Raw genomic sequence first — 21,909 nt, 5'->3', positions numbered from 1 at the left:
TATATATATATATATATATATATATATATATATATATATATGTATTATATATGATGTGTGTATATGTATCATTGTTTGGGAAGAAAATTTTGGACCGTTTGTATCGGGGGTGAGGGGTGTATATTTTCACGTACGAATTTCGTCCGTATGTTACGCGTATTTCAATTTACCCAGTGCATCTGTAGTAGCCAATGCACGGTGGTTCCTCCAGCCACCTCCCCCCCCATTCCGGAAATGTACTGGATGGTTTGAGAGTTTGTTTGGAAAGCCGCTACGGGGTTTCCAGTACTCGTTAATCCCATTGATGATTCCGCTGGTAAAACGGCTTTCGTAACGTTAACTTACCTTTAGATTGACCAAACCTAATCGCCCTACGGATACACGAGGGCAGAAAAAATACTACTAGTTATGTTTATCCTATAAAATGTATACACACGTATTTAAATTGATTTACGAATGTAAACAAAAATATTATTTCTACTATAAATTTGATCGATTTTTGTTGTTTATACGAATAACATGATAAATGAATTAGTTTGTATGATGTATGAAATATTTCAAATTTTTGGTATAAAAGTTTTTGATTCAAATATTTATGCAGATTTTTAATATTGAAATATTTTAAATTAATTCTTTTTTTTTTATAAAGTGTATGTATATATATATTTATTTTCTATTTATTATATAATTGTAGGATTTATATTAAGGAATTATTTTATTTATCAATGATTATAGTAAAAGTATAAAGGTTATATATATATATTTTATTTATATTATTATATTTATACAATTTATATAATATTATACCAAAGTTATATTATTTTGTTATAATTAATTGTTATTATATTATATATAAATTAAAAATATAATATAATTATAATATATATATATATATATAATTTATAACAATTAGAATATTTAAATTACAACAATTTCCAAGAAAACAATTAGAGTAATATAGCACAATAGAATTGTTTATTATTTTAATATAAAATTAGAATAAATTTATATAATTTATATTATTTATATATTGTAATTTTTTCTTAAAATATATAAATTATATTTTAATATAATATTATATATTTTTATATAATATTTATTATTCTAATATAACAATTGGTATATATAAATTAGAACAATTTTCAAGAATTAAAATTATAAAAACCCATAATAAGAGATAATTTAAATAAAATTCCCCCCACATAAATAAAATCTTTCACGTAACAATTTCGATATTTCATGGATAGAAAATTGTTCGATAATTAAGGAAGACGACGTGTTGTTTTTTCCAAGAAATCATAAGATTAATTCGTTTAGTTTGGTGTTATATTTCAGGATAAAGTATATAGTAATCGGAAGGGCTCTTTTCGAGTAGGTGTGATTCACGAGGACAGGGGACTTTGTTCGCGCACGTGTACTTTCTCTCTCTCTCTCTCTCTCTCTCTCTCTTTTTCCATCTCTCTCTTTCTTACTCTTTCTGATCACGTTCAGAATCGTGCTGTTCCTTCTGAAACCTTCTTCTTATTTTTATTCTCCTTCTTCTTCTTCTTCTTTTCTACTTCATCTTCTTTTTTTTTCGTATCCTGGCTTCACGCCAGCTTCCGAAAGTCCAACTCGGCAGTAACACCGCCTTAATTATCGCTCGTATATCTCGTCGAGTTCGTGCCTGCCGTTCGATTTTCGACGACCTCGACGAAGACTAACTCACCTCACCTTACCTCACCTCACCTTACCTTACCTTACCTTACCTCACCTCATCTTACCTAGCCTTACCTCACCACACCTCATCATACTTCTGTTTCACCCATTATTTTTTCGGTTGGAACTCCTCTAATGTGTTGTCCGTCGACAAGGGCAGAAAAGAGAAGAGAAATTTCGATTTGTTTCAAATTCTTCCGAAAGAGGTAATTATAAAAATAAGAGGGAGAGAGGGGAGTACCTACTTAGCCCCCACCCCACCCCACCTCACCTGTTTCATTTTTTTCCCTATCTACTGTTTTATTTTTATTTAAACGTAGAGAATGGATAACTTGTTTTTAACGTTTAACATCTTATTTTGTATTCTATGGTTTTTTCTTTTCTTTTCTTTTCTTTTTTTTTCTCAGGTAAACATCTTATGAATAATTGTTCGAATTAACGATACCTTTTTCTAGTTTATTATCCAATATTTCTAATCGATTCTATTTTTTTATAATTGTTTCTTTTTTTTCGTCGAAGTTATGAAAAACATATTCTCAATAAGAAAATATTGTTTTCAATTTAATTAAATATATAAATTATAAATAAATATAATTAATAAAAATATAATTTAAAAATTTCTTAAATTTTGATACAATTTGTTAAATATTAGAATATATAAAATATAATTAATATATATTATATAATATTTTATTTAATCTTAAACACTATTATTTAAATACGTATATATATTTATTATACAATTATAATATATTATATAATATTTAATTTATAATTATAATAATATGTAATAAAATATATAAATTATAATTTAATTATATATAATATAAACACACGTATATACATATATATGTATATTATAGTAATTATAGATTATTTAAATATTTATCGGTTTACCCCTATGAAATATTTCTAATCGGCTAATGATTGCCAAACTTTTCCTCGGTAGTATATACATATATATATATGTATTGTATAATATACGTATATATACCTCTTATACTAATTAAAATTATCTGTCGTTAGTATGCGTAATACGTGTACGTACAAATTTGAAACTAAAACTAGAAATAAACTGAGTATACATATACATATATACATACACTTTAAATCTAAAGTTAAAATCTGAGAGAAGAGTACATTGAGCGTAAGGGGAGGGGGAGAGGTAGAGAAAGAGACAGAATGAGAGAAAGAGAGAGAGAGAGAGAGAGAGAGAGAGAGAGAGAGAGAGAATTCAAACGGGCCGCGAATGAAGGAAATTAAGAGCAATCAGCGTACGTATTCGTGCGAAGCTACCGATGTTCATGAGAGAAGACCACAAAAATTTTACCCAAAGCGTATCTACCATTCGTTTATGTTGAATTCTAAAACGACACACGAGACAGAATCCTCTCTCTCACCCCCCTTCCCCCACTACCCATCGCTTCGCAAATAAAAAAGATAACACAACGGAGGAAATAATTTAAATGACATTCAATTAAGAAGAGAGAAAAAAATTAAAAAAAAAAAACAAACAAATTTAATTAAGATCTAAAGATGCAGATAAAACGTAGAAAAAAAGAAAAAAATAAGAAACAAGAAATATCTAGAATTTTTAAACGACACGAGTGACGAGGATGATAAGTAAATAAATAAATAAATAAATAAATTAATTAATTAATTAATAAAAAATAGGGAAAATGTAAAAAGTCAGACGATAGGTCATGGGTCGAGAATGATTCTCAATCGGTTCGAAGTAATCCAAAATAATGAAAATAAATTTAAAAACGATACAAATACATAGACAAAATAAACAACCAGCACATTTAAGTGTCTAAATATAAAAGTGAAAGGTCGATAAAAAATTTGGAAACGACGCAAACAACGATTTAAAAGGATACGGGAATTTAAAAAATAAAAAAAGTAAACCAAAATAAAAGTGGTTTAGGATAAAAATAAAAAGAAACCTAAAAAAATATGTAAAAAATTGAAGACTCATAGGTCACACGAAGACTAAATAAACAAATGACAAATTCAAGGGAACGATGAGAAAAAAAAACATTTAATTGTAATTATAAAAATAAACATAAAAAGAAAAACATGTAAAAATCAAAGACGAAAAAAGAAAAAAACTAAATAATAGGAATAAAAGGTCATCCTGGGGAAGAGAGCGAGAGGGAGGAGGAAAAAGTTAGCTCGGTGACATGTTCCGAGTACTAAATTGCAATTTCGATCGGAGTGAGATAGAAAATGGGGGTGGTTGATCGGTTGCAAGGGGGGACCAATGGGGTAGAGTTCGACGGTGAAAATGGGAAAGGACCATCTAGCAAACGGTGGCGGGAGGGTTGGCAAACCAGGGTCTATGGGGGCTGGGGTCAGGGGGACTCTGGGGGTGGTTGTTGGAAACCACGGACGAAATTTTCCGATTCGTGCACGGTGGATGCATACCGGCGATGCGATTCGCAACGTTAACAGTTATTTCGGCGCCGGTGGATATCCGCTTTTGGTTACGCACTGATCCTCCGAATGGGGAACGTTTCTCGAACTCTACATACACATACATACATACATATATACATATGCATTATACGTATCTATGTATTTATGTATATACGGGTATATATATATAGACGAATTCGCATATATGAGATGGTATTTATATACTCGCGTTTTAACACACGGTTACCTGTTCGCTCGATCACCATCACCACCACCATCACCACTACTTTTTTCCGCATTTATTTCCACCTCTTTTTTCTTTTTATTCTTTTTTCTCTTTCCTACCCACTCTTTTTTTGCCTCTCTCAATTTAATTTTTTTGTATCCTTTATCTTTATTTAATCCTTTCTTTTTTTATTTGTACCCTCTGCTGACAATTTCAATCCTAAACGCAACAGCAGTGGTGGTGGTGGTGGTTGGGCTCGCAACATACCGCTCGTTAACGCGTAACACGACGTAATAATAACATTCATGGCTTTAACGATTTACCACTTGATACTTCAAATTGTCTCTTTCTTTATTTCTTTTTTTCAATATCGTATTTTTTGTAGTTTCAAAACGTTACGATAAAGAGATAATATTTATCGTTAATGTAGAGATTTAATTAACAATTTGATTAACCTATTTTTTCATTCTTTTGAAATATTAACAATATTCATTTGTAATAGCATTGATAAAAAATCCTATTATTTTGTTTCTATATTTTATTAGATCATTTTTGGGATTATATTCGTTAATCCTTTTCTCAACGAATTATTTCTTTCGATTGATATATCTATACATTTACATATATATACCACCCACATATTATATGCATAGAAATATTCTTTAGGAAATTGTCGAAAATGTTATCAAAAACAATTTATATACATTTCGACGTTATGGTCTCAATTTTATATGTATTTCTCTCTTTCTAAATATATGTGTATGTGTGTGAGTTTGTGCACGCGTACAAACTCCCACAGGAGTCTCGCGAATTACATATCATTATTCCGCATGGCTGGCCAAGCTCCAACCCTGGAGATATGTTTGCAACTAGATTACCGTTCGTAACGTTCTCATCTCTCTCTCTCTCTCTCTTTTCGTTGAAGCGTCTCGACTAGGAGAGAGAGAGAGAGAGAGAGAGAGAGAGAGGGAGAGAGGGAGAGAGGGGAGAGAGTTGGTCTCTCTAATTATTTGGCGTAGCACACGCGAGTGTGTACACCCGGTCGCTTCGCACTCGAGAAACACGTTTCAAACGCAGTTCGTGGCTCGCGTGAGTGAGAGCTTGGCTTGACTGTTCTGAACTAAGAGGTCAGAATGAAATAGAGAGAGAGAGAGAGAGAGAGAGAGAGAGAGAGAGAAGATAGTGAGATTTGCCCTTTGAACGCGATAAAGCTCGTGTAAGCTATCGATCTCAAAGGAATAACTCCTGACGCTTGCTTAGAAAGGGTCACCTAATCATGAAGAGTTGTTCTTAACTTATCTTCGATGTCGATGTCCACCTCAATAATCTTTAGAACAGATTTACCAACGAAACTTCTAATAACTTTCTTTCATATACATATACGCATATATATACGTATCTATGATAAATTCATATAAATGAATATCATATGTGTAAATTATATTACCTTCAATTAAAGATGTTTTTTTTTTAACACACACTCACGTGTCGTACCGATAATATTTTACGTTGAAATAGTATTTTTGTTTTGTTTTTGTTTTCCCTTTTTTCAAATGATATTTCACCGAATAATATACGCGTTATTATTAGTCAGTAGGATAATATGAAAAAAGAAAAAAAACTAATTATATGTATAAAATTAATTAAGATAAAAGGAAATACTTTTTGTTAAGACCTCTAATAGAATGTTGTTACTTATCCCATAATATTAAGAATAAAAAAAAAGAAAGAATCAATTATACCTTGACCCGTGTTCGAAGAAATATTAGACACGAACCTATTAGCACGCGATGCAAGTGTTCTTATACAAGCAAAAGAAAAAAGAAAAAATACAAGAATAAACAATTATCTCAAGATATATAACAAAGATTAATTTGTATAACCGGAAGATTTCAGGAAGAAACTTGAATATATATTTTTTTGTTATTATCATTATTATTACGGTAAAACCAATAATTTCTACTGCTATAATACTTATCGATTGAGATCGTAACATTTGCGTGTAGGTATGTATCTGGTAAGTAAGTAGGTAGATAGGTAGGTAGGTAGGTAGGTAGTTTCGATTGGTTCGAGTGAATCGGCTCTTCTTGGTTCCGAGTTATACCAGCTTACTTGAGAGCTCTCCCTTTCTCCCCTCCCCCACCCTCTTTCCTCACCATCTATCTATCTATCTATCTGTCCTATCTCTCTCGACTATTAGATAGATCGAGATCCGAGGTAAATCCTGCACTACTGTTGCTGCTGTTGCTGCTGTTGTTGCTGTAAGCTGCTGCTGCTGCTGTTGCTGGCGTCGCATTGGTTTACAATATCGTAAATCGCTCGCTAACCAGTTGGTCCCGTGGTATGCTTGGAATTCGGCTGGTACCGTCTTCTCTCTCTCTCTATCTCTATCTCTCTCACTCGTAATGGAAGGTGATTCGGGCCACCACCACCACGAAAGGGTGGTAGCAAACGTGCAAGGGAGACGAGGAATACCAAAGATACAGCAACAGCAACAGCAACGGCAGCAGCAACTGAAACGTTGTCTCGTGAGACTCCACCGTCGTCTTCCTTCGTTCTCTTCGTTCTCCCCCTTTCCCCTCATTTCCCCTTGGTCGTCTTCGAGACATCCTTCGCAAGCCGGACATCTGCGTTCTTGCGAGTAAATCGGCAAATTCGCGAACAGGACGAGGAACCCTTCGCTGCCTGCTGCTGCTGCTGTTGCTGTTGCTACTGCTATGCACCACTCGGCAAACCTTCAAGTCCGATCTTCTATCCAACCAAAGGGTTCCAAGGTATGCGTACCCTCCGATCGGACGAAATGGATGCCAAACGACAACGACTCTTCTCTTTCTCTTTCCATCAGTTCAGCAGGATCTTTTAAGCTCAACCTCTTCTTCCTCCTCACCTCTCACCCCCATCCCTCAAAGGATGTCCACATTTTTCCGAAAAATTCTTTCCACTACTACTATTACTACTACTATCCTTTCTTATCTCTGTTCATCTTCATTCTTCATCGTGTGTCAAGTTATTAGGGTGTTTATACACATCTATCATTTTTCTTTTACTTTCGTTCAATGTTTGTTTGTTTGTTCACTTAATATTTAAACATAACAGGAATTGTATTTATCTAGGACGAAATATTAAACGGAAAATTTGTGTTTATATATATTAGAATAGAATATATACATAATATACATGGTAAGAATAATTCGAAACATTTATTATAGGATTCATTGTCCAAAGGTTTATATGTTCAAATCATTCTTCCTTTACGGTATAATAGTATTAGTATTTGAACTCATTAAAGGAAACACGTTATCCAAGTTAATCGAAAAGTGAAATCACTTTGATCTAACAAACGACTCACTATCTCTCGGTGTTTCCTTCTATCCCTATGGCCTTTTGTTAGAGAGAGACAGAGAGAGATATAGATAGAGATAGAGACACATTCACACATACATACATGTATACAGACACATTAAGAGAGCAACGAGAATTGCCACGTTTTACGATGATTCGTTTAATCGTCGAACTAATGCCGTTCTGTCATTCGCATCTCGGTCAGTTCAGAGACGGAGATAATAACGTAATTTAGCCGATGGCTAACGGACGCGCGAATCTATGTATGTATGTATGTGTGGGTGTGTGTGTGCGAGCGCGTATATATTCTCACGATGAGATAGTGCGTATACGCGGAGGAAAGCACCAGTGTTGTTTCAGGTAATCGCATGAGTTACCACGCCGATGGTTTATTTGGCGCATAACTCGTGGGCTGCGAGAGAGTATGCCGGCACGATGCAACAAACTGCACGATGCAAACGGCACGAATTCGTATCTGGTTCGTTCGAATGGAAAATCAGAAATTCTGCTGCGTTACGTGGAAGCCGACTCTGCCGATTACGTTGCTTTTCCATACTATCTACTATCTCTCTCGTTTTTTTTTCTTCTATTCTATCGATATTTTATATTATTTATTTTATTTTATTTCTTTTTTTCTATATATGCATAAAACTTTTTTATTTTCCACGAATCTCGTAAACATTTTATTGATTCCCTCCCATTCAACGTCGTTCAAATTGTTATTATAACGTTGATTGTTTATTATTTTTGACAAGTGAATTAATAAAATTCACATTCATTATAAAGTTGACTTAGTGTTTATTATTTTGTGTATGTAATGATAGCATGCAAAAGTTAATATTATAAGTTTTTACTATAAATTATCTTTAAACAAGGGGGTATTTATATTGGTAACGTATATTTAAATTCGTAAATCAAATAAGTTTAATAATTGTACGAATAAATCTTTAATAATATCGTGTATATATATACATAATCTGTGATAAGATAAAAACCCGCGATAAAGTTAACTTTTATCGATATACGATTATCGATATTTATACTTTCCATTTAAATGATAATTATATTCATATTGGGTCATTATAAATGAAAATTTTCATGTGAATGAAATAACCAAAGATTTGATATCATTTCTCTCTCGGAATTTTGTATTTTATTTTTCTTTTATTTTTCTTATATCGATCTATGTAACACACGCGTTAGTAGAAGAAAATTTTCAAAGGTTACGAGTGAGAATATATAGTCGAGAGATGGAGTATGTTATAATTACGACGCCTTTGTTTCCAACAATTTATATTAAAAGCGAGTAGCATTCTACATTTGAGAATGAAATGCGTCGTAAAAAAATCTTCTCGTATACCACGAAACTTTCTTTTTAACTTTGTAAAAATGTTATTATTAATATCTCGACGATAATAGTAAGAATGTACATTCATGTATGAGTAAATGAAAATTTACAATTTATATTTTTGTTTTCTCTCTTACAACAATTATATTAAAATATAAAATTAATCATATTATTTATAAATCTTTTATATCAAATAGCATTACATTATATTTGCTTGTTAATTTCGTTAAAAAATAAAAAAACAGGGAGGAATGTGTAACATAAATAAAACATTGCACGTTTATTTTCTCATAGATTCAGGCGAATCATATTTTAATCGTATAAAAAGTATTCGTGCATTCATTCGTTACTAACGAATTTTGATTCGCATAACAAACATTAGTCGCGAGAATTAAATGCAATCAATAATTCTCCAATACTGCATAGACCTTTTTTTTTATGCATATAGTAATAATGTAAAATTAGTTATTTAAAGAAAAAAAAAAAAAAAGATATAAATACATTGGACAAAAATATTATATAGAAATAAAGTTATGGGCAATTTTGCATAGTGTTAGTTGTTACAGAAATTGCTTTGACTCTAAAACTTCTAGGAAGATATCGTTGCGGAGATTACCCAATACTGTTGCAAATAGCTTTCAAGTTTCACCATAATGCGTTTCGATCTTCGTTTTGCAAGTCTAAGTTGAGATCCTTCGATGATTCTCCAAGTCCTACAAACAAGACCACCATCGAATCCCTTGGATATTCCTTTATATATATAATAATTTAACATTCATTCAAATACTTCATATATATATATACTTGATTGTTATAACTGGATTATTACGTTGTATCGCACGAAAATCGTATTAATAATATTTATAAGTAATCAATCGAATATAAATTTATTTTATATTAAAATAATTCAAATTTATTTCAATTTCAATCGACTATTTTTATTTTCTTCACATTTATTTTCATTCAAATATTTTAAATACGAATTATATTAAGTACGCTAAACATTTGTTTGTTCATTCAGTATCAATTATATTTATATAAAATAATGATATTATTTTATAATAATTCTAAATAATTCAACATTGTCAAACATTTTAAATACAAACACGCACAATGCCGTGCCCCCACATATTTTTATATTTTCATTACAATACAATACAATCTCACATTTCAAAAGATATTTAATTATGTTAAAAGATATTTAATTCTGATATTATAGAAAACTGTTTCTAAATATCTTACGTTAAATCCTTTTTTTTTTATATACTAAGAAGAAAAATAAAGAAAGCAAGAGAAAGAAAGGAAAAAAAAAAAGAGAGAATTTGTGCAAATTGTACAAGTTCGGTTGTATCTGAGCTAGAAGTAGTAGGAAAGCGAGAGAGAAAGCTGGATTCAGAGAATAGTAATGGTACGAGTGGGTAGTATAAAGCCGGTTACTCGATTACTCCTTGAAGTCGGCTAATTAGCGAGTTGATCAAGACCGAAAGGCCAATAGAGGTCGAGCTAGGCTCGCGGAACGATTCGCAACTCCTACGTTAGGATAGAAACGTGCGGATACATTAACCCGAGGCAGGGTGGGTATACGTCGCGTGTAACGAACCTTCCCATCGGATATTTTTTATCTTTATCTATCTATCTATCTATCTTTATCTATATCTCATTTCACTTTTTTGTCTCATGTCAGTATCACTCTCAACATTAACACACATTTTACACTTATAACACAGTTTTACAGTTTTTGTTCTAGGTAAAATATTTAATCGATCATTATAATGTTAAAATAATGTTTGAAAAAGTTTGTTTATAAATTTAAATGAGACATTGAAAAGAAAAAGGAAACAAATAACACCCTAATAGTACAAAATATTATTACATGTGTATTTAATGTTAGACATTAAATATCTTTTTAATATTAAATATACATGTATTCAATATTTTGTGCTAATAGGGAATATTAAAATGTATTTATATTGTTTGTTTGTTTGTTTATCTTTTTAAATTATAATTTTATCAATGAAGAATTTGTAACAAACACCTATACCTATACATATTTGATTCAATAATATAACGGAATATGAACTTTAAATTCGACCAATTATTATTATATGCTGTAACATTTAGAAACGATTAAAATAAAGTTCACGAATATATATAGATTCCCCTAGCTCCCTAGAAATTTGTTACGGTCGAACAACGAAAGTACGAAACTCCATCGAAAAGTTTACTCGATAAATGATAATTACACGTGAACGTCGTTACGATGGCACGCGTCCTCGTAGATGCAAGGACGATGTTACCTTGGCCAGGATTCACCCTCGAGATTCCTTATCGTTTTATAAACAAATTAAAAAAAAAAAAAAAAATAGTAGAAGAAGAAAAAAAAGGAGGAATCCAAAGAATAAATAAAAATAAAAATAAAAGGAAAAAAAAATAAGACGAGGAATTTTGTCCTTTCGAGCTCGCATTCTTCCGACGCAGCTATGAGGGGAGGGGTAGCCATTATGCTACGTTCCTTGTGTATTTCATCTCAAGGATATTTGTTCTTTTCCTTCTTTATTTTATTTTTTTTTTTTTTTATAAATTTTATTTCTATTTCTATCTGTGCAGTCTGTAAGTCTTCTTCTTCTTTTTTTTTATTTTATCGATAAGGAAGGAAAATACGAAAGTTAAACACCATAAGAAAATTGTTCCTTAATTCGTTCGTTCGTTCGCCTATTTCATTAATAGCAATCGAGAACTCGTTACGTTCATATATACATTACATACATATATATATATTTGTGTGTGTGTGTGTGTGTGTGTGTGCGTGATATGGATATGCAGGTAGAGTGACTTTGGAGAACGGAGAAAGGAAAAAAGATTATGTCGATGTTGCGAAGTGAAGTCGAGCTTTCGTCATGCACATGTGCTCCCACTTTCTTCTTTTTTTTTTTTTATTTTACCCTCAGCAACAATCTACTCCCTTCCTTTTATTATTTTCGCCATATTCACTTTTTTTCTCGTAGAGAAAAAAAAATTTGTATTTTGTTCTAAATTAATGGAAATTTTTTTTTACTAATTATTCTTACATTATTTTTATGCAATCTTAAACGATTCAAATAATTAAATCAATCAATAAAAAGCACATATTTCCTATAATAATTTTTCTCTTTGTGTATTATAACGCAAAAGCACTTTATGGTTAAGAAGATTTTTCTTTCTCTCTCTCTCTCTCTCTCTCTCTCTCTCTCTCTCTCTCTTTCTCTTTTTCTTGTTCTCTTTTTCTTTCTTTATTTCGATCTATTTTTGTGCACCTACGCTCAAGCGTGTCCCCGTCCCACGTTCACTAACCGTCCTGAATTTGGATTTACGAGCACGAAAATTGATTCACGCCCAAGTTTTTTCAACTGCGACTTAATGACTTTGAAAAAAAATTAGAAGATTGATTAAGACCATAGATTCATTTACTTATATACACGTATATACACGTATATATACGTATATACATATATATACGTATATATACACATATGCATACACTCATTTATAAAATTTAAACGAATTCACACGTGAACTCGCATGCATGTATAAACTCACGTGTGTACACATACACTCCCATAAATTTGTATATTATATGATGAGTATATTAAATGATTAAAACAACATCGATATCTTAAAACTTATGTAACAACGAGACGATTACGAGGGACACTCGTCCCATGTTCTTTGATAGTGTGTGTGTGCGTGTGTGTTAGAAAGACAGTGGTTTAGCGGGTAATTCAATCATTCAATTCTCGAGAAAGGAAGATGGGGATAAAACATAAATCGGTTCGATAATAAATCCAGAGATGTTTCTTTCTCCTTTTTTTCTTCTCTCTTATACTTTTATTACTCTCTTTCTTTTTTGTTTTTTTTTTGTTTTTTTTTTTTGTTTTAACTGCTGACAGAACTCGTGGCTGGATTTGCGAACTTAGCACGCACGGACTTAAACTCTCCACTTGTATTTTCGGATTCGAAGGACATTCGTAAGATCTAAATTTAAGCAGAGTAGTAGTAGTAGTAGTAAGTTCTTTTCCCTTAATATCACGTCTTTTCGTTCATTATATTTGATTTAAACAAATTCTTTTACACTTTTTGAAAATTGTTTTTGTTAGTTGTGTTCGATGTTAATATTCGTTGATTTGTTAAATACATTTATTAACATAGAACAATATGTATTTTTATTTCTATTAAAAGATCTTCTTCTTCTTCTTCTTCTTATGTTTGATTTGTCATTTGGAAAAATAAACTTGTTTTATATTTTGAACGATGAATCTGAGATAAGATGATAAATAAAAATCCTAGGATAGAAAATACGTGTTTTATCTAAAATGGTTTTATACTTAAAGTATTGTAAAAATTCTATATATATATACTTTACAAATAGTAATATTAAATTTTTGTAAAAGCATGACAAACAATAACTTAATATCATAGATATTTGTTAAATATTATTTATTTTTTTACTTTATTTAAATAAAAATGTTCGTAATATTGGGATGAAAATTAATGACGTCACAATAGTATCGTCTAGAAATATAGAATAAAATATTGACTAGACTAAGTAATGTGTTGTTTAAAGGAAGAATTATTATGTAATTTTTGATCGAAAGGAGGAAGGATTGAGAATCGAATGAAAAAGTGGGGGGGGTGGGGTGGGGTGGGGTGGGGGTATTTCTTGTTACCTCGTTTTGCTCGTCATCTCCACGCTTTCCGAAGACGCCGACAAGCGTAACCACGAAAGAAGAATCGTAATAAGAATCTTATTCGTTCGTTTGTTCATATATATGTATATATAGGTAATCTTGTTTGTAGATTATCGTCATCATTCACATGCTTACACAAAACATGCCGATTTCACTGCATAACAGAAACTCTCGTATTCGCGTGAAAGTTCAGGACGTCCGGTCTTTTGCTAACAAAACGAAAGAAAAACCTTTCTGCTCTTGCTACGATATTTAACGATTACGTTATGACCAAACCTATATTAAACGTGAAATATTTAGACCGATTTATTATTTTATTCATTTGCATAATAATTATTTACATTTTATAACGAAGCGAACAAAAAATAACTAATTGTTCATTTATGTTTGTTATTGTATCGTAATGAACTGAAAATGAAGCCATTTGTTTGGTATTCTTATATATTAGTTTTATTTTTATTTTTTTGTTGTTCAACATATTGGTCAAATAAAAATGGCCAGCATAAGTGATTCGTCAGTAATTTGAATGAAATTAAATAACACATCGATGCTCGGAATATTGACTAATATTTTATTATGAATATTGATCAATGAAAAATATTTTAATATAATAAATGAATAGCATTCTTGTTTTTTGTTTTTTCATTTGAACAATATTATTAAATCTGACGATTTGAATATAAATGAATTTATTTATTTTTTGTATATTTATTTATTTAAAATGTATATAAAATTGCGTGTTTATATGACACGTAAATTGAATATTATTATTAATAATTATAATTTTTGTGATTTATATATACCTACGATAAATGTCTGCATTATAGGTGCATCCACGTCGCCGTCATCCTGACCTGCCCGAGAAATCCTCATGAAAGACTGGGATCTCAATACTCAGAATAGCATCGGTATTGTAGACACATTTCTTTTTTTATTTTTTCCTATCCAATCAGCGCGTGTCAGATATTAGAAATTATCACGCGCTTCCTCCTAATTTCTATTTCTTCAAGTTTTATTATTATTTTTTTTTTTTTTATAATTAATCACATTATCGAAGATTAATGAAAATTCTGGTGATGGGAAAAAGGTGTAGGGTGAATTAGCATGATCAACACCCACTGGCTTTATTATTATTATTATTTTATTATTAATATTATTATTTTATATATATTTATTATATTTATCTATTTTATTTTCTTTTTTTATAAAAATTCAATGAATTTATAGACACAATCTGTTGTGTCATAAATGTGTTGTTTTATTGAAAGAAAAAATAACCATGTGGATATTTTTAACAAATAACCAATCGATAATTTAAATGTTTAATTCGATAAACCAAAAATTTTTGTAGAGAAATTTCTTTAAAAGTATATCAAATATATTTCAATTGTAATATTTAGAAAGATATGAAAGTTTTCCACGAATTTATTCGGTATGTCATTAATGTTTCATCTTTGACCAATGATGAACGATTATAATCTTAAAAGTACTCATCGACCGATCAATCCTTCCGCGAATTATCGAGACTACGACGCATGGACGAAACAGAAATGACTGAGAGGAGAAGGAGGAAAAGGTGCATGGGGTGGATGGAGGGGGAGATGGAGGAGGAGGAGGAAAATGTCGAGATCTCGTTGAACGAGAATCCCTTTCGTAGAATCCACGAAGAGAGAAGTCAGTCGTTCTTTCGAGGCCGCAACCGCGAATTACATCGCAATTTCCCGAAATTGCGCAATCCGCGCGGGCTAATGGCCGCCGCTACCAACGGTTGCCCTCCGGCATAGTAGTTGGTGATGGTGATGGTGGTGGTGGTAGCGGTGGTAATGGTGGTGGGGTAACGACGACGAGTCCTGAAGCTTGCTTTCGAACATTGGTGGGGGAAGATTGAACGAAAGAGAGTAGGGGGAGAGGAGGGGGTGGTGGTAGTGGTAGAAAGAGAGTGATCATTAATTAAGCAAAATCATAAACTCTTGCGAGTCGCTCGTTCACTCGCACCACTTGCTTCTCCACCGGTTCCCTGCATTCAAGAAAAATTCTATCAAATCGTTTATCCCGTTCCGTTACTTTCACGAATGGCAAGCGAGATATTTTAAGCTCCTTACCTTACCTTACCTTACCTCCTTCTCTTCTCTTCCAATTTCTTTTTTTTTTTTTTTTCTAAGTCATGAGAAGGAAAGATTGATGTATTTAGAGAGAGAGAGAGAGAGAGAGAGAGATAGAGAGAGAGAGAGAGAGACAGACAATTATACAGAAATATGTTTGTTATCTTTAGTTAAATGTTGATTAATTAAATGGCAAACGTAATTTTTTATTTATTCAGATTTCTCGGTTTTTAACTTGTTCGTATTTTTGAAGTCTGTTGAAATTTTTTAATTTTTTAATAGGCCACGCGCCAAGTGACATAAGGACGATGAAGTAATAAATCAAAAAAACGTACTAATGTATTTTCGGTGTTATTATTATTATATGCTATTTAAAAAATAATTATATTATGTTATATAGAAAGAATATGATTTGTCAAAAATATATAACGTATTAATCCATTGGATTGGCAAGAAAGTAATTTTGGTTTTCTAGTGTGAAATAAAACTCTATTGTTTCTATACAAAAAATGAACTTTTTAAATTAAATAACAAAATTTTACTAACTTTCTATAACAAAAAATGAACTTTAAATTAAATAACTGAAAAATTCTAACGACAAAAAAAAAGAACGAAACAAACATAACACTATCTACTAGTGCAAGCTGAAATTACCAAACCCAATATTTTATTATTTTTTTTTGCCAACCCAATATTTTATTTTGTTTTTGGAATAATACAAGTAATAATATTTCAAATAATTTCAACGTAGAAAAATATTTCAAAGTTAACTAGTTTTAATAAGTAATAATAAAGTCTGAATTATGTTAATTTAAAAAAAAAAAAAAAAATGACAAGAGTATATATAAATATTGAAATATAAACCGTGAAAAAATTCTGACATCATAACTTATTACTCAATCTAATTTTATGCACGTGCATTTAACGCGTTATTTTCCAGTCTTCTTCGTATATCAATCAAATTGAACAGTCATTTACTAACAGCGTTGTATAATTTCATTCTTGCTCGATTTACTCAAATCTTCTGTTTCTTCATTTTCTTATTCTTTCCCTTCGTTCGATTACAAAGTAAGGTGTCGAAAATAGAAAGCCATTAAGACGAATCCCTCGATAGCTCAATCCAAATTCATGCAACATCCATCCGTCAGTGTGGATGGAACAAATCGTACCATCGTTCCATTTTATTCTTACCATACTCTCTTCCGACAAAGTTTCATGAATAATTTATACGATAAAAGAAAACGTCATCTCGTCTCTCCATTAATTTTCCTTGTAAGTTTAACTCTCTTTCTCTTTCTCTTTCTCTTTCTCTTTCTCTCTAATGTCATTTATCATTTTTCTTATCTAATTGCTTTAATTTCATTGATTTAAAACCTTTGATCTTTTTCTTCGATAATTTTCAAACTGAAACAAATCAAAATAAAAAAAATAAAAAAAATTAAAACGACAACGAATATTCAATTATTTTATTTTATTATTTATTGTTCACATAATAAAATAATTCAAAATCAATATTATTCATAATTCATAATTATCGAAGTATTTCTAATATCTAACAATTTAATTCAATCAACTTATTCCTTAACAAATACGAAACAAAAAATTCTAAGAATTCATTAAACATAATATGTATTACGAATAAATTACGTCTCGATCTATCTGACTTTTATTAAGAAATAAAAACAATATATATATATATATATATATACATAACATGTGGGTTAACGATTAGGCGTGGCCTTTTGCTTTAAGAGATAAGCAAAAATAAGAAATTTTCGCATTGTCGTGCATCTAAGCATTTAAAGGAGTATTCGAGCTACGAACTAATAAGAATTTATTTGCGATTCCTAGAGTTCTCTCTTGGAGCTCGTCAACGACCACATCGAAGACATGCTGGAAAGACGGTAGTGAAGAGGGAGGATTAAGGGGGGGATTAGGAAGAGTTGTATGGCGGGAGTCACGGAGATAGAAAAGACCCTCTTTTTTCTTCTTTCAATTTCTCTCTTTCTCTTTCTCCCGTTATATATAAATATATTATAAATGTGTATATATATATGTGTATGTCTATGTGTGTATTTGTGCTCGCGCGCGTATCGCAATGTCCCTTAACGACTGACGGCTGCTGGAGAACCGGTCGACCTCGATAGACCGTCGTCGTCGTCGTCGTCGTTGTTGGGTCTCAACTCCGTTCTACCTACTCAACTTTGCGGATCACCTATGTATTTTCGATACATATGTGTACATATATATGTATATATATGTATGTCTTATTATTATTATTATTATCATGTAGACACTTTGGATGCTGGATTTTGCACAATCGGTAATATGCTGTTTGTGTGACTTAACTTTGTGTATATAATGTTTGTGTATGTGTAATAGTAAATTCGAGCTAGGTACTTATATATATATATATATATATATATATATATATATGTGTGTGTGTGTGTGTGTTTATATACTTATTTATTTTTTTGGGAAAAGTATTATTGTTATTTCGAAGATCCGTTTGAATTAACACATTCGTTGATTTATTTTTTAAGAAAAATGACTTACAATTAAATATAATTTGTTTTAGTATTTTATTTTATTTAATATATATTTTTTAGTTAATTTAAAGATTTGAATATATATCGGAATGGATATTGTCTTTTTAATAATATTTGAATTGTTTGTTAAATTAATCGAAAATCGTGTCTAATAATTTTCTATTCGAATTTTTTGTTTTGTTTAATATTTCGTATTATTTTCATATTTAAAAATAATATCACGAATATTTCTATCATATACAGTAATTAGTATATATAATTAGTATATAATATAGTATATTTTAATAGAAATATATATATATATATTTCTAGGTATCAATATTTTATATTGTAGAGAATAACGCAATCTCGATAAGAAGAAGAATCACTTGGTTTCGATATAAAAAAAAAAAAAAACAGAAAAAACAAGTAAAAAGGAGATTAAATCGGAAAGATCAAAAGGATGATTCGTTTTGTTTGATGTATATAAGTCATCGGACGTAAAAGAAAGAATGGATTCGAATTGAAAAGGGTAAAAGTAAGAATAACGAGCGAGACCTCCCGGGGTGGAAAATCAAGGCGATCGCGTCGGATAGTCACGCGAGAAACGAAGTGGTTTACGCAACAAGAAAAGCACTACTCTACTCTCTCTCTCTCTCTTTCTCTTTCTCTTTCTCTTTCTCTTTCTCTTGGTTGCAACCCATGGGCCCCCCTCTCACTGTTCTCCATCGGACGGACATCACAGCAGTTTTCTCTTGCCTCCATTTTGCTCGTGTACTCGTTGCTTTTCTTATACGCAACTTGTATATCCATGTATTCTACTTACATGTATGTATTCTCGCATATGTATTATACATATATGTGTGTTTGTATAAGTGAGGAGGTCTTTGCGGCGAATAATACAAGCGTGGATTTTCGATACGAAAGGATGGGATCGATTTACACGGGCTCGTTCGTTCCTTCGTCGCGTGTTTCACAATGACACCTTATATCTCATTTAGAATCTAAAGAAAGATAAAGATAAAGATATATAGATAGATAATGAAAGAAAGAAAGGAAGAAAATATTGGTTGGAAATAAGTCTATTTTTGCTGACGACCATTGAGAAAAAAAATATTCTTATCTCTCATTGACGTTTAATTACATTGATAATATGATTACGTTCAAAACGATTATTAAATATCATTTCTACTAGACGATCTTCATATCTTCGTTTGTGGTTATCTTATATCGTGATAGATATTATTTCATTCTCAGATTTTTTTTTCGATGTGTTAATATTTGATATAATAATAATAATACTTATTGATCATCGGTATAAACGATATTTTTATTCAACATAAGCAAATGATATCAAAAGGATATCAGCAAAATAATCTTCTAAAGTGTTAACAAAGTAAAAATAAACTTTGAAAATACAATATAATAGAGGTATAAGAATAATCTTGAAATTTTGTAAAACATAATTATCGAATTAATTAATAATTAAAATATCAATTATATTGTTCGTTCTATGATCGATAATATTAGATTTTAAATTGACGTCGACAAATGATGATATGGAAACATTTGACCGGAAATGTATATTGCCTCGAAATACATATATCCTGTATCATTATTACTGAACCTTGCTAATATTTGATATAACAACGTTATTGAATTAGTTAATAATTGAAATAACAATTATGGAGGGGGATCGTTAGAGAACATCCTGAACATATATATTCAGATTTTTACTTGATGATATGTTAACGTTTAAACGATATATAATATGTATCGTTAATACCAATTCTTATGTTAGCAGCAGCAAGCAACACAACACATGAAAGAATTATTGCCCACGCTCAAACCTGGTGCGTAACGTTGTGGAAAATCCGGTCGAACCGGACGATCGGTACGGACGACGGTATGCGTTCCTCGTCGTCGTCGTCGTCGTCGTCCTGAATCCTGAGATCAAAGGCTCGCGAAAGCTTGACAAAGAAACCGATCGGTAAATAAGACAACGATGGTGGCAGGGGGTGGTGTAGGGTTTGGGGGTAAAGAGAACCAATAATAAGAAAAAACAAAACTGTCCTATCCCTCTTTTTCTCTCTCTCTCTCTCTCTCTCCCTCTTTCTCTCTTTAACAGTTGGTGAGAAAGATGTATATGTTTGTATATGTGTGTGTACCACCGGTCGTTAGGACGATCGAGCTTCGAGATGGCAAAAAGGGAAAGTCGTTTGTTTGCTCTGACTCTTAATGGCTGTCTTTGAACGAGTTCGTAATTGGTGCGACTCGTCGTCCCTTTTCTCTCTCTCTCTCTCTCTCTTTATCTTTCTTATTTTCTTTATACGTCGTTTTACTCTTTCCACAATGCCGTTCTATTTTTCTCCATTGCACCTCCTCCTTCTCTTAAATGGTTTTACTTCTTAAACTCTTGTCTTATACGTGTGTACTTCATATATATTTTATATTATATAATTTGATATTTTCTTTGACATTATATATATACATATATATACATATTTTACGATGCACCGGCCACGTGTTGCTGTGATTTTATTATAAAATGTTGATTTAATATAATTCAAAACTATTTAGTAAATTATAACAACTCATAAAATAATATCACAATTACAATGAAATACATCAAATAATTATACACGAAAAAATATAAATATCAAGGTTATGTCGTATGTAAATCTGAAAAAGAAAACGTATGATGTGAATATATCCAAATAATTAAATTGTGATGCAATTCCATTTATTGACAACTTATAGTACTTAAAGACCTACATAACCTTTAAATAATAAATCCCTAAATTAACAATAAAAAAATACAAATAATCGCGATAAAAATTATTCTATGTACTAAGTTGAAAAAAATCACACAAAATAAAACAAATTTCATTAAAATCAGTTAACTTATTTTCGAATTATAAGTAAACAAACATGATGACACTAATTTTTTCTATATAAAGAGATATTGCTTATTTTTTTAAAAAAGATCGACAAATTATTATTAGTAATACAAACATATATCGATCATTTATTTATTACAATATTAATAAAAAAAAAACCCCCCAAAAAACAAAGAAATATTTCAATCGAATAAAATGACAATAGTGAAACTAATGAGAATAATATCAATAAAATAAATAGAAGTCATAGGCAACTGTATTGTAAACATAACAGTTATTTGTTTTTGTCCTTGCTTCTTTGTATAAGCTTGATAACGATAAAGGACATTAGATATTTGTATTTTGAATAATGTCAGTATACGTTTCTAATGTGAAGTGTGTTAACACGTTAATTTGTGTTCATTTTTGGCTTGTAACCAAAGTATTTTCTTCGCTGTAAAAGCTATCTTGCAACTAAATCGTATAAGGTAATGTACAATACGTAAATACGATTATCCTTCTTTTAAAATAACATTTCTCCCTTTTCTCTTATTTCTATTTTTTTTTATTTATTACTTTAATCTTACTTACTTTAGTAATCGTTCGAGATGACGATGAGATAAGATCACATTTTATACGATAAA

At 30.8% G+C, this 21,909-nt stretch overlaps 1 protein-coding gene across 6 annotated transcripts in view; it reads left to right on the top strand.

The window, feature by feature from the left end:
* scalloped (TEA domain transcription factor 1 homolog scalloped) overlaps nt 1-21,909 on the top strand; it is a 176,079-nt gene that overhangs the window by 72,498 nt on the left and 81,672 nt on the right. For 5 of the 6 annotated variants that reach the window (XM_089175359.1, XM_089175358.1, XM_015336113.2 and 2 more), the window contains one exon: nt 14,584-14,664. The exons of the other annotated variant lie outside the window; for it this stretch is intronic. In XM_089175359.1, coding sequence (XP_089031485.1) covers nt 14,628-14,664 — 37 coding nt within the window. In that variant the 5' untranslated portion in view covers nt 14,584-14,627. The remainder of the gene's footprint in view (nt 1-14,583; nt 14,665-21,909) is intronic. 6 annotated transcript variants of the gene reach the window in all.

Source organism: Polistes dominula, unplaced genomic scaffold (assembly GCF_049000335.1).
Source record: "Polistes dominula isolate Pdom_NZ unplaced genomic scaffold, Pdom_raw_medaka contig_82, whole genome shotgun sequence".
Classification (NCBI taxonomy): domain Eukaryota; kingdom Metazoa; phylum Arthropoda; class Insecta; order Hymenoptera; family Vespidae; genus Polistes; species Polistes dominula.
This window is presented reverse-complemented; position numbering and strand designations above follow the sequence as displayed.